Below are 14967 nucleotides of genomic sequence, written 5' to 3'. Positions count from 1 at the left end.
AGAAGAGAGTCAGTCTGCCTGAGAGCCAATAATTCTCAATGAAAAACCTCATTTCACCATCATCGGCATGTTACCCATTTGGAAAGATTTTTCAGAAACTTGTTTTTTAGGAATGATTTAGAGCTGTAAATGTCTCTTTTAATGGTTTTCAGGATTAAATATTCTCTCTCAAAACCAAAAATAATAATTTAGAGAGCAGAAAAACATTATTTAGAGGCACCTATATCATGGACGATATAGAGTCACCTACAAGGGCTTTCCAAATGAGCTCCCAGCCGCCCAGTGAAGAAATCTGAGTCGGAGAACCAGAGGGAGGGTCAGACAGAACAATTTCACCCTGGGCATTAGCTCAGGAGCATAACCTCTGGGCAAAGAACTGCTCAAAATACCCTTACGTTGTAAACTACAAAGGAAAATGTTATTTCCAGCAATGTGATATGAAAATAAAAAAACATTCAGAAACCATACATACTGCTGATTAAGTCTAAATAACTAAGTTATTTTAATAAAACAGACATAAAATAGACATTAACTTTTTTATTTTCAAAAATCTGGGTTAAACGGTCAAGCTACACATACATAAACCAAACAACAACTTAAAAAAAACAAAAACAAAAGCCCAGAACCTTGCAAATTGTTAACAGACGCTAAAAGACTACCAAACAGAGAGCTGGACTAGATAAACAAGAAAATCCCGACCACCTCTGACGCTCCGTGACAGAAGACAGATGCCACCTGGGTTTTCCCACCCGTGTGCTCCCACGTGCAGTCGGGGAAGAAAGAAAAAGCTGAAAATGGTACATTAAATGTGTTCAAATTACTGACCATTTCTTATATTATTTAGAATGATGTTTCCAGTGTTAAGAAATGATGGCTATCCTTCTCTACACTAAAAAAACAAAACAAATAAACAAACAAACAAAAAAAAACCCAACCAACCCAAGATACCCAGAACAGTGAAAACATTAGGACACAGCTTTGTTGCCATCATTTGGAACATACAGCCACATAGAAAATATTTAAAATTGTAAAGAAAAGCACTGCGTTTCTCATCTAAGTTGTTATAGTGAACAGACTTTTGTCAGTCACAGCCAAGCAACAGGGGACCCTGGAAAAGGTTACACTTGGAAACTCTCCAGAAGAGATTCTCTCCATCTGGAAGAGGTTTGCTGTGTTACAGAATGAAAAAGGAAGCAAATGCAAAGCAATCTATTAACCATTCTGTTGCTAAATTTAAAGCAAACATGCTGGTTTGTGTTGAAAATTTAATTTAGAGTTTAGATTGCAAGGAAATTTGGGGGCACAGATAAACCTTTAGACTGCCAGGAAGGAACTGAGCATTAAGGCCAATGATATTCAACATTCCTGGGTCTTTTCAAGTCCTTCCAGTGCAAGCAAATGAAAAACCAAACAAAACAACCCAGCTTCAGTTCCAACGCTGACATGAGACTCCAGAAGTAATTAATTAGTTGGGCGGGTGGGGTGGTTAGCTGCTTCTATTCTCTTAATATCTGAATTTAAAACTTTTGAGTCCAGCTAGGGAAAGCACAGTCACTGCCCCAGGCCAGCTTCCTGCTGTTGAAACAGAACCTTCCTTATATTCTAAAACAAGGTTTGTTTTCCCTGGTTCTCTTTTTAAAACCCAGATATAGATGCCGTGATTTTCTACCTTGGCACCTGTTGCTAGTTCTGGATTTGAGGAAAGAGGACCGGCACGAGGGATTAACCTTGGCGAGTTCTCATCCAGGCTCTCAGACCCCTTACTTGGAAGTAAGAGAATCTCTCAGAATAGCATTTTAGGTGGAAGCAGAGGAAATTGAGGGCCATTTAAATTTTATTTGTAAGGAATGTATCTGAATTTTCTATTTATATGATCATGACAACACATCGCTTCAGTAATAAAAATGAAGGAACACGACGCTGTGATATGACAATTATTTTCACATACATTTTCTTGAGTTAGGGAAGCCCATTTGCGTGAGGAGTTTGGGCACTTTTAGAGACGTGGCTTCCAGCCATATTACCTATTAAAGAGCATACATAGCCTTCTTCTCATGGGTAAATGATCTGATGTTCAATGCCCCAGAGTCCCTTGAAATTACAGTAAGCAAAAATTGCTTTTTTAAACCAAACTTTGTAGGTTACAGTATGGTTTAATAGAATAATCCATAGGTGGTTTATTTCCCAAGTGCTCGACATAACTAAAAATCCTTTTGTATTTAACATGGATCAAATTCCAGAATTCCACAATGTTTCCCTCCAGAATTCCCTATTGTTTCCTGACATTTGGTACTACAGAGCAGAAGGTTGAAGCCAGAAAGCTCTTTGTTTTCTGATAGGCAACCCATTACTTTCTGACAGAATTTTTCATTCTCTATCCTCAGTAGTTAAAATTTTTGCCAGGAGGTGCCTGGGTACAGGTTTCTTTTCCCTTTTTCGGGGGTGGGGGAGGGTGGGGGCTGGAATGCAGCGAATCCTTTCACACTGCATACACAGATTTTCATTCTATTCAGGAAAGATTTCATTTTTGTAGGCTGATGATGTATTTTTTCCTCAACAGTTTTTCCATCAGGAAAGCAAAACTCAGGAATATTACCTAATGTTCCTAGTCTTCCAAATCCATTATCTTTTCCCATTGTTTCCATCTCTTACTCCTTCTGAAAGAACATGAGGAAGAAAATCTCAAGTCTGTCCTTCACATTATTGATTTGAGTGTTTCTAAACTCAGTCCTGTTCTTTTCTGCTTCCAGTGTGGATTGTAATCTGTGCTTTTAGCTTCCTTGCAATCCTTCTTTCTAATTTCTCTTCTTTTTCATTTTATTCTAGCGCCTTTCTCTCTAAACCTACCCCCCGTCTGAGGTAACGATTGCCGCGCGGAAGCAATTCTTCTGTTCTTTCAGTTACAAGAAGAAAAGTCCTACCATTTTCTTGGTTCTCGCTGTAGACAGCTTTCATTTCCAAATGCTCTTGGAAGCTGTTTGTTTTCCTTGGTTCAGTCATTTTTTTTTTAATATACCCCCCCCCTTTTTTTTTCCTCTCTGTACTCATCCTTAAATACAATCCTCTTCCCGATCCAGGATCTGCCCGTGGTTGTGCTGTCTCCATGTGAGTGTTTGTCAACTCTCTTTTGTGGGTCTATGGCGCGGTGGATAAGGTAGTATGCGTATCTCCAAGTCCAATTTCAAGTTTAATGCTTTTCTATTAAAGTGTCTTCCCAATCCTTCCTACTGTTTTCTGGATTTCTGAAACTAATATCATACATGAAAAATCACAGTATTTGCATATTCTGCTACTTCTTTGTATCTGCCTTCACCTAAAGGACATTTTTCACAGAATGCACCATGCCTTTAAGAAATCTTTCTGCTTTCTGCTCACATTTTAGCCCTAAGGTTTGGAGTCCTGGGCAGAATGAAGGGGGGGATGGGGAGCAGGAAGGCAGAAGGGGTGGGATATAGAGTATCTTCATGGTCTCTCCATCTAGTTAAGGGATAGGATCAATCAGTTATTTCTCTGGCTTGGGAGATCTGATCCTGAGTAAGCAGGCAGACACCATTGGTGAAGAAAACGAGTTACTAAATATCTTTCAAAGTTCTTATTTCTCAGCATGTCCATCTCATGACATGAAGCCAGAGAAAATCCCGAGCTACCCCCTGGAAGATTTTGCCTCAATCCAGCACCGTATGCCTCATGACTTGTACCAATTCTGTCTAGATTCTAGAACAGAGATTTGGCCTTCTTTGGAGGTTTTTATGAGTGTTTCTTTGGGATGTTAGGAGTTCAGTGGGGGCTTCTGCTAGCCACATGTCGTTCTGTGAGATGCAATTCAATCATTAGTTTTTAAAAATCCAAATCTTCCCAGTGATGGTATGGAGGAAAGAGTTTTGGATTAATGTTCTGGTCCTGAATCTATTTACTGTCCTGCTGACCTTGGACGGCCCCTCAGATACCTCTGGGCTTCCACTTCTTTATTGGTAAAATGAGGGAATTTTACTACATGATCTCAGAGTTACTTATAACCTATTGTTTTTTAAGTCTCAAAGCAGAAAGTAAACATGCCCAGATAAAGGAAAGAAGAATAGAAAACAAATGACTAAGTAAGTATATTTTGCTACAAGGGTGCTTTAGTCTAAAGATTATAAAAATCCTTTGACATCAAAATTTACAAAAAAGAAAGTAAAAAACATCCGCATATAATTGTGACATAGGTTAGGAAGCCTTTTACATTTTAAGCAATGATACCATTGTCAAGACAGGTACAATTAGTAAAGTATTTGACTTTTATTAGAATAAATTGGCTTGACCGTCTGCCCTTTAGGGTAGGTAACAGGTAATACAAGTTATTTATTGGATAAAGACAAAAAGTTTTCAATATGCAGAATGTTCACAGAAAACCATCAGGCTTTCCAGAACTACTGAAACATACCAAGTGACCAATCAGTTAGTAAGAGAGTACATAAGAGGTGTGTCACCGTATGACTTGAGAAATAAAGTGTTTCCTAAACAGACAGAAATCGTGTTTACTTTTTTTAAGTTCTGTGATAAACGGACCTTCTGTAGCCCCAAAGAAGGCAGTTTTGTCTCACGGACTGAACACCGGATTTGGAGTCAGAAGACCTGGCTTCAGACTTAAGTTCTCCAATTTATAAGCTCGGTGAGACTTTGAGAAATTTACTTAACTTCTCTGAGCCTTGGGTTTCCCAGTAAGTAACATGGGAATACTTAGACCTACCTTGCAGAGCTGTTGTGAAATTAGATGAAAATATGAGGCAGCTGTGAGAAAGTACTTACCACAGTGTTAGTCAAATGAGAACCTTCTAGAAACTTTTTTGAACTGTAACAATAACTGCAGTTAAATGTAAATTAATCAAATCAGTTATCTTGACCATAAAGTATTTAGGAGCTTATTCTCCTCTCATTGTGGGGGAGGGATCTATCTAAATGCTTTTAATAGTAATGGAAGCAATATGCATCTAATATAACCCAGTGATCTTTTGTTTGTTTTAACAAATATTTCCTGAAATTAAGTTCCATATCAGCTGCATTAGATTAATAAAGCACTTTAATTGAGCACAGAAATCTGATTCTGGTCAGCCAACTAAACATAAGAGATATGTCGGGATTTCTTGGACTATGAAGAACTAGTAGTCCATAAAATCCTCATGGTAATAAGCAAACTTTGTCAGAAGGATGGGCAGCCTCACTCAAAGGAGTTTTGGGAAATCCTGTGATGTCAGAATTCGTGGACACGGAATACATAGGAATTCCCAGAGATAAGTCAATCAAAGGCCTTTTCTTCTCTCAGGAAGGGAGTGTGTCCTTATGGCCACCAAACTCCCCCTCTCCTAAGCAGATTAATTCCCATGGGGAAAAAAACAACAAAGATTTTCAAGAACACTGATTCAATCCCTGGATGTTTTTCTTTTAATACAGAGCATTAAAAACTCAACCCCAAAGCAAAAACATGTAAAGATATATGTGAACTTGAAACTTTTAATATGTTCTTCTGCTCAGGACTGTTAACTGTTTCTAAATGTGCATGGGCCCTAACTTAGACAAAACTGGATCGCATGTAGAGAAAATGAGGTGACTTTGAGGTCTCTGTCGTTTGCATTTATCAGTGCCCAAAGGTAAACTGGTTACTAGGTCAAAAACCAGATTTTAGTAATGACAAAGAGATGCATTTTGATAAACGTAATGTTTAAACATCCTGTTTACTTTATTGAAGTAATTAAACTGTGGTCAGCATTAGCCTAAACTGAGAAAAGTAATCAACATGTTGCTGCCTAAAGATAGCAAAAAACAATTTTAAAATCTGTGAAACCTGACAATTCAAGAAAACGATTTTTTCAAAAGAAAGTGAGAAGCTCTTAAAATTTAGGAGATCCACTGTAGGACCTTGAGGAATTAGGAATTTTGCTTCCAAGTTCTGCCACTTGCTAACTGTATGGGCTTCAGGAACCATAACACTGTTCAGGCTGGAGATGACCCATCCCAGTGATCCCACTCCATCACCGATGGAAGTGAGACCAGAACCTCGGAGGAGGGAAGGAGCTCCCAGTCCAGTTTTCTTTCTACTACTGCAAGAGGCTTCAGCTTCCACATGAATGATATTTTGTCCAGATTCTCCCAATGACTGTCTGTGAACATGCTGGGATATAGTGCTTGATCCTTTAAATAAGGCCGAATTGAAATAAAAATCAAAATAATAGAATTTTACATTTCTTCAAACACCATTTATCAGTCAGAGCAGGACTAATGCAGCACATAACCCAAGGAGAGCTGGAAAATGCCACCAAGGAGACCATTTCTTTCACAGCTTTGGTAAGGTTCTTCCATAATACTCCCCTTTGCAGACACACGAAACAATGCAAAAGCTTTCTCATAAAGCCTCTTAAGGCATCTCCATTCTTCACGTGTTTTGCTTACAGCTGAGGTAACAGGGCTTGACTGTGTTGGAGGTAGAATTTATGGGCATACATGTGACCAGATTATCAGGTTTGGTTTCCTCTTCAAGTTTAACAGTTTAAAGGAGGGAGAATCTCCACAATGGAAGAAATAATTGATGTGATGCAGATTTGTTGAATAATATTATTACTATTACCAAAACTTGTAGCTGAAATAGCTCACATATATCGCATGCTTACTGTGCACCCAGTGCTGTGTTAACCTTTCACGTTTAATGGGATCACACCCTTCCAAGCTGACCCTCCATCACGTCTGCTGGAATACACTTCCGAGGGGAGACCTGTTAGATTCTGGAGGGGAGCTATCAAGCAAGCAGGGCTTGCGTTAGAGCAGACGCAGAAGGTGCTGTGGGCAAGAGCTCGCCCAAAGCACCCCACAGGTCCTCCCTAACACCTGCAGCTCCACTGTTCCTGACGCCGAGCCAGAGGCAACTTGTGCTTCGGTGAGCTTGGGAGCTCCTGATATGCGTTCCCACTTTTGAGTAAAATAAATAAATAAATAAATAACGGTAAGTGGAGAAAATGCCCTTAATCTTCCCCCACCCCCTTCCTTCTCTTGGCATTCTCCTTTCTCCTGGCTTAGGCAAGAGTGGAAAATCATGGCGTCCTCCAGCGAGCATGAGTGAGGGTGGCTGGAAGGGCTGACTGCCCGCTAGAACTAGCTACTCCGGACATGGCCATACAAAGAAGAGGGGCTCTGCCACCTTAGCAGGTTTACCAGGCGTCACTACATACACATTTGAAGCGTGTGTTGCATACACACACAGACATCTCACGCAAACACATAACAAAGTACCTCATTAACCGGTGGCACAGAGTAGCATCTGCTAAATCTAACTCCCAGTCCCCGAGGGGGGCACAAAATGCGTGGCATTTAGGATGCTGAGATGCAATGCTCTCGTTCCATCAGATATCGCTGAAGTTTCCACCTCCTGGTTTTTTATTCAGTCATTCACCTCAGAACTCTGGGATTTATAGCACATCAAACAGTGAGAAGCAACAAATGTGAGGCAGAGGTGGTTGTTCAGCTGAGGAAAAGCCCCTGTCAACAGAAGGATGACAACCTCTGGGTCAGTTATTGCTACTTATGGACGTGTTGAAATCTGAAAAGATCAGGGATTCCTAATGGCCATTTCCTCTTGCATCTATTTAAAATAAAAATGGAGGTTTTATTTATTAGGCTGCAGGCTCTGTCTGCCCAAGAGTTCACATGGGGTGTATTTCTGTTTAAGTGCAGAACTGACAGGACAGATCACCACCTGCTTTCCACCAACAAAATATCCTTTGGGTATTTAGCAAACTATGGAAAACTATACCTAATGCTTTGTGTCTCTTCTTTAAGCAAAACACTAAAACCACTATAGGAAATCACAACAGAATAATATGCAGTATCAAGTCATAACACTGATTACTAAATCAGTGTTACTTACATATGCACGGAGACATACCAAAATGAACCCATACTCAGAAAAGATCAACTAGTAAACAAAATTATAAATGTTCAGTTTAACTAAAAAGGGAACAACATTAAACCTTAAGGCAGCATTGGCTGAGTCTTTTCTGGTAAAGGATGCATTACGTATTTCAATGACTGGTGAATGATTTTTTAAGAACAATTAATTAAAATAAATACTACAGTAATGTTTTGAAAAAGAACTGGGACCGGTTTTAGGACTCTTGCGACATGAATTTATACTGGAATTTCAATTTTGGATTAGAAAGCACACGCAGGAACATAATCTTGTAGCAGTCTTTTCCTCAAACGCAACATAAAGATTCCTGGAAATTATTGTTATTATTGATTTGCACTCTTTGGGCTCCTTTTTCTCTTGTCCTTCAGAGTAGTTACCAGAAAATTCTGCTCAAGTTTCAATAACATGTGGTCAGGCTGCAGTTTACCTGAGTGCATCAATGACCTGTCATTACGCTCTGATTTTTACATGCGCGTCTTTAGTGCGGAGTCTGCTTACCTGGCAGGCTGTCTCCGTGATCATGGCCCATGCATGGCCCATACAGAACGATGACATCTGTCGTTGCGGAAAAAAAGTCAAACTTTGATAAAACATATCCTAAGTACTTTCATAATCACGTTTGGGCATTTGCTTTCTTTGCAGCTTGCTTTTTTTTTGGATTTTCTGGACAAAGCCTGAAAATCACCTGTGGTCATTTAACAAATCTGGGGGTAGATGCTGACGGTACAACTGTATGACACAAAGGACAGATTTTTAAAAATTCCAAAAAAAGGTTCAAATGAAAATAGCTTTCACGTGGTGCTGAGGAAGAACACGTAGGCACTTCTGCTTCAGGAGGTTTTCGTATTGTGATCACAGATCGCTTTTTTTCCAAGCCACTTCTGGAAATTCCCTCATGGCACAAACCACCCAGTTCACTGGAAACCTTGCTCTCCTAAATATCGTCTGGCGCATTCATCTTTTTCCATAAAATTAAAACTGTCCCCATTGACACAGGGATCGAGTTGCTCCCCGTGCTGAGAGCAGTGGGGGCCACCCCCATCTCCCCATCAGCACTCCCGAGTGCAGCCCCACCAGCTTCTAGCAGGCAAAGCTGCTTGCTCTGCAGAACCAAGCTATCCATCAACGAAACAGACAGAGGAGTGTCAAGTGCAATTTTTCTCCTGGAAATAGTTAACGTGTCTGCCTCTCTCCTTCCAGTTCCTTATTGTGAGTGTAATTCAACAAACTATATATAGTCTTCATAACATTCTAAAGCTACTAGGCTACTGGGAGTATTTTTAATGACTACTTAGACAGTCTCCTTTATTCTTTTTTTTCTTTTTTTTTTTTTTTTAAGAAAATCTGTGCTAAAAAGGCACTAAATGAACTTCCTCACTCTTGTTTATGGAGCAGTTATACATGGTGTTAGATTCTATAATTTAACAAAGGTGACACACATTTGGATAAAATACCCTAATCATTCAGACTCCTCTACTTTCAGTTACAAAAACACACCCAAAGTCGAAGAAATAGCAGGTCACCCTGCCAGAGACCAGCCTGACCTTGAGGTCGCCGTCACTCGCTGCCACCTCAGAGCTCTGGCCCCGCTTGCCTGAGGGAACTCTTGCCCCTCAGGGGGAGCAGGGCAGTGGCCTGGGCCCAGGGGAGACTCACTGACAGCAACTGTGGGAGCCGAGCCTCCTGGAGACCTGAGTAAATGAGACAAAGGTGAAGTTCTCACAGTTTTCCAGCTTGACCTTCTTGGCTAAGTTGGGGACGATCCCCCGAAGAGACCGCAGGCCCATCCTCTGCTCCTCGTACCACACGCTGCCCGTGTCTGTGGCCTCCTTCCTGGCCGTAAGGTAGAACGGGGACTTGGCCTCCATCTGCGTGGGCGGCCGGTGGATGTACATGTACTTGTAGAGGAGGCAGTAAGGACACTGCTTGTGGCCCCTAGAATGCTCGTGGTAGATTTTCCCGTGGCATACTCTAGTGGAACCACTCCGGCTCTCCCGTTTGACACTGTCTGTCCGGGCAAAATAGGGCTGGTTCTGGGGGTCTTTGAGCAGCTCAATGTCACCGTACATCAGATCTGCGTGTTCCTGCAGCGTCCGCATGTTCAGGTACTGGCTGTTGTACTTGACCACGGTGGACAGCAGAGTGATAGGGCTGTCATCCCCCAGACACCCTGCCTGCCACATCTCCTCCTCATCGGAAAGAGAGAAGTAGACAATATTGCGAGAACGAGCACCTGACATCCCTGCCTTACTCAGCACCCACAGCTTCTCCTTGAGTTTCTTGGTGGAAGAACTGAAGGTGCTGCTGGTGATGGAGAAGCCCACGCCTGCATTCTTCAGGATGCGGTCCAGGCCGCGGCGAATGGCATGCAGCGAGGTGGCCAGGAAGTCGGAGCCATCGCTCTTCTTAACGGTGACATAGAAATTCTCGAGCAGCTCATTCAACTTCGCCGCAGGGATCTCAAACGAGACAAACACTGAGGTTACACATTGGAGGACACCCAAAGAGCCAGACCCTTTCCTTCTCCTTGTCCTCCCAGGGGCTGTATTGTGGACGAAACATTTTGTCCCGCCTCTATGGGGTTGATTCCTAGCCTGATTCAGTGAAAGAAGTTCATATGGAAGATCTCAGTTCCATACTTGAAACCACAGTATTTCAAGCAGCAAAATGGGACAAAATAAAGACGTTCTCAAAGGATTACTGTGACGCCTAAATAAAGGAAGGGGCATGGAAGGGTTTTAAATAATGGAGAACACACACACATATGCATACATAAATATACATGTATTTAGTAATTATGATTATTGGCCTTGCACAATTCTATTCCCCTCCAGAAAGCCTTCCTTTTCTTTTCTAGCAAATCATTTCCTTTTCTCTCCTTCACTAAAATCCAGACATTCTCTCTAAAGAATTTGTGAACCAAATTTACACACTCGGAATTCTCCCAGCATCAATTTCCTCAAAATCTACCATACTACTGGGTCCTGCAGGCACTAAACATGGTGCTGTTGGGGAAAGACGATGGGTATGTCTGGGCTGCACAGCAAGTTCATGACCTTAATCCTTCATTGAATGTATCTGAACAGGCCCTGAAATATCACTGGCTTAATGACCCACAGGGTTGCAATAACAATACTTTTTCAAAAACTATGGAAAGCTTAATGACTGCGCTGACAATTAGAGAGAGCTCCTCACTTGGATATGTTGGGAGAAGGAAGCCCGGACATTAAGAGAGTTCTTTCTTTCTTTCCTTCTTTATTTTTTAAGCTTTTTTAAAGAAAGATTTTATTTATTTTATTTGAGAGAGCAAGTGTGCTCGCACAGTGGGGTGGGCGAACGGAAGGGGCAGAGGAGAAGTAGACTCCCCGCTGAGCAGGGAGCCCAATTAGGGCTCCATCCCAGGACTCTGGGATGATAACCTGAGCTGAAGGAAGATGCTTAATTCACTGAGCCACCCAGATGCCCCAAGAGCTTTATTTTCAAGAGAGAGCTAGAGGGATGTCTCGGTGGTTCAGTTGGTTGAGAGGCTACCTTCAGATCAGGGTCCTGGAATCGAGTCCAGCATTGGGCTCCTTGCTTGGTGGGGAGCCTGCTTCTCCCTCTCCCTCTGCCTGTTGCTCCCCCTTCTTGGGGGTCCCTCTCGCTCTCTCTCTGACAAATAAATAAGTAAATAATTAAATTTAAAAAAAAAAGAGGGAGCTAGAAAGAGAAAACCAGACTTTCCTCATAGTCCTTTCAGGCCATGTACATGTTCTAGGACAAAAGAAAGTCTCAATGGGGATGCCTGGGTGGCCCAGTTGGTTAACCGTCTGCCTTCAGCTCTGGTCATGATCTCAGGGTCCTGGGATTGAACCTTGTGTCAGCTCCCTGGAACTCAGGAGGAAGTCTGCTTCTCCCTCTGCCCTTCCCCCAGCTTGTGCTTGTGCTCTCTCTGTCTCTCAAAAATAAACAAAATCTTAAAAAAAAAAAAAAAAAAGAAGTAAAAGAGCTGAAGAGCCCCAAAATAGAGTGACAAGATTGTCAGAGATGTGTATTACTTCTAAGGAGGTGGTTTTATGGCATCTTAATAGCTTTGGAGCACTAGAAAGAGAAAGGGTCTTCATTTTTCTTGAATTCGAATCTAACATACATGAAAAAAAGCATATGAATATAAATATAAACAAGCTATTTTCATTTAGCACAGTGCCCTGTTAAGTAAGACAATGTTATAACATTGGAAAACAAGCACAAGGCTCTGATACACAGCTCTGATATGCACGAAGAGCAATTTACATGGTACCACACAAAACAAGGACTGCCTATGTTATCAAATCACATTCAGAACTGCAGGAAAGCAACACTACATCAAGACAAGTAGGGATTGTTGCAGAGTGTAAGGATGATTCAATCTTAATAAATATGTTAATATAATGGACTTACTCATAGAGAAAGTAATATGAACTTGCTAATTACTGAAAACGTACTTGAAAGTTTGATATCCATTTCAAATTTTTAAGAATTCAAATTAAATTTAGATTGGAAGAAAAAATACTTTTACTATATTTTACAGACAAGAACTATAAAAATTATACCTCAGATGGAAACATTAGAATGGTTTCTTTATAAAGTCAGGAATAGGATGAGCTTGCTGAATTATCTGATACTGTATGTGTGTAACAGTAGTCTGGAGGTTCTAGCAAACCAGGCAAGACAAGAAAAAAAAATACACACATGTATCGTATGTGTATGTGTATATACTAAAGGAAAAAGATAAAATATAATTATTTTCTTTTTTTAAAGAAGATTTTATTGATTTATTTGACGGAGAGAGAGAGATCACAAGTAGGCAGAGAAGCAGGCAGAGGGGGAGGGGGAAGCAGGCTCCCTGCTGAGCAGAGAGCCCAAAGTGGGGCTTGATCCCATCACCTGGGATCATGATCTGAGCTGAAGGCAGAGGTTTAACCACTGAGTCACCCAGGCACCCCAAAATACAATTATTTTCTGATCATCTGACTGTTGGTCTAGGAAACTCCAAGAGATTCAGGCTAAAAAGTCATTAGTAGGGCAGCTACATACAGTATATGAAAAGCAACGACTTTTTTAGACACCGGCAAAAACCTGTTAAAATAACCATGACTCTCAAACTCAACTGGTTTCAGATTTTTATGTTGTCACTTACAGCTCCCTACTTGCAGGTGTTAACTTCTCTTCGTATTAGGTGGGATTTGTTTGGTCCCAAAAGCTAAGCCACATTCGAACAAGCCTAGGCAAAGAGGGAAGTCAGATTTAGTGGACTCCAAGACTATCTAAGTCAGTGAGGCAGCAGCCTTGAGGGAGATGGGTCAGTGAGGATCAGATCACACTTGTGAAAAGAACCAGCAGGGAAAATACTAGGTGGAACTCACACACTAGCTACAGTCAGGCTGGTAGTGTGCACCCTGTTTATTTAGATGGCATTCTGAAGTCTGGTTTGACTCCTTCCTTTCTCTCTTGAGCACATGACTAATTTGACGCTCACCAGCACCAAACCGTGATCAAGAGCTCTTACCCACCTTGTCTGTTGCCAGATATATCTAACTTTCTTTTTTTAAAGTCAGCTCCACACCCAGTGTGGGACTTGAACTCATGAGATCAAGAGTTACATGCTCTACCAATTGAGACAGCCAGGTGTCTCTTTTATCTATCGTTAAAGACCCATTTAGATTAAAAATATCTTGCATTGAGACCAAGAAAATGAGATTAAAGAACATGGGCTTTGATACCACAATTCATTCTTTTTACTAAATATTGGCTAATTCTCTAAGATACTGGCCTCTTTCTTAAGAATTTATTATTAAAAATGTTTAATTTGAGGGGCCCATGTGAATAGATTACAGAAGACTAAAATCCATCTTCTTCTTTTTTTTTTTTAATTTATTTATTTATTTGACTGAGAGAGAGAGATCACAAGTAGGCAGAGAGGCAGGCAGAGAGAGAGAGAGAGAGAAAAGCAGGCTCCCTGCTGAGCGAAGAGCCCCATGCGGGACTCGATCCCAGGACACTGAGATCATGACCCGAGCTGAAGTCAGTGGCCCAGCCCACTGAGCCACCCAGGCGCCCCTAAAATCCATCTTCTTTCTCATCCAGGATTCCTCTAGGTAACACAGGGGGAACTAAGAAATACTAGTTCAATGATAAGGCACAATCTATGGGACAGATGGGACATTTTTTCCACCTGGGAGGCAGAACTTCTCTAAATCTTGGAGAGTGTGGAGAAATTAGGCTCTTTTCAGGGATTCTTGCATGGGAACGTAAAGGCTCCCAGTAACAGACAACTTCAAAGTCTGAAAGACAAGATCCTCAGGCCTAGAAAAAATTAAGTTTAGTGGGGATGACAAAATGCTGATAGGGGTCTGTGAGAACAGGTGAATTTTAAAATTATTATTAATAAAGGTAAAATAGTTATATTTTTACTGATTTATTTGTATTTTTGTAAATTGTGGTAAAACATATATAACATTTACCATCTTAACCATTTGTTAGTATACAATTCCATGGTTTTAAGTACATTTAAAACATTGACCAACCCCCACCACTATTCCTTTCCAGAACTTTAGCATCGTTCCAGGCAGAAACTGTACTCATTCAAGAATAGCTACATATTTCCTCCTCCTCTGAGCCTCTGGTAACCTCTCTCATACTTTCTGTCTTTATGACCCTACCTATTCTAGATATCTTACCTAAATGGAATAATACATATTTTTCTTTTGTTTCTGACTTATTTCACTTAGTATGTTTTCTAGGTTCATTTATATTGTAAACATTGATCAGTACTTCATTTCTTTTCATTGCTAAATAATATTCCATTGTATGTATATGCTACATTTTATCTATTCATCTGCTCATGGGCATTTGGGTTGTTTTTGCTATTGTGAATAAAGCCACAACATATATTTAGGTATGACTTTTTGTACAGACACATCTTTTCAATTTGGGGGGTCTATACGTAGGAGCGGAATTGCTGGGCCAAAGAGTAACTCTATGTTTAACTTATAGGGAAATGCAAGACTGTT

At 40.8% G+C, this 14967-nt stretch overlaps 1 protein-coding gene across 3 annotated transcripts in view; it reads right to left on the bottom strand.

Annotated features, from left to right (window-relative positions):
- Positions 1-522: 522 nt before the first annotated feature.
- The window catches only part of KIAA1958, a 164245-nt gene continuing 149800 nt past the window's right edge, over positions 523-14967 (bottom strand). For 2 of the 3 annotated variants that reach the window (XR_014302313.1, XM_082696902.1), the window contains one exon: positions 523-10395. Coding sequence is in view for 2 of the 3 variants with exons in the window: in XM_082696902.1 (XP_082553028.1) it covers positions 9589-10395 (807 nt within the window). In the remaining variant the exon portion in view is untranslated. The remainder of the gene's footprint in view (positions 10396-14967) is intronic. The other variant, XM_082696903.1, reaches the window with a different exon arrangement.

The sequence above is a fragment of the Mustela nivalis genome (genome assembly GCF_964662115.1).
Source record: "Mustela nivalis genome assembly, chromosome: 13".
NCBI classification, from domain to species: Eukaryota; Metazoa; Chordata; class Mammalia; order Carnivora; family Mustelidae; genus Mustela; species Mustela nivalis.
Note: the sequence above shows the minus strand (reverse complement) of the source record. Positions and strands in the feature narration are given on the sequence as shown.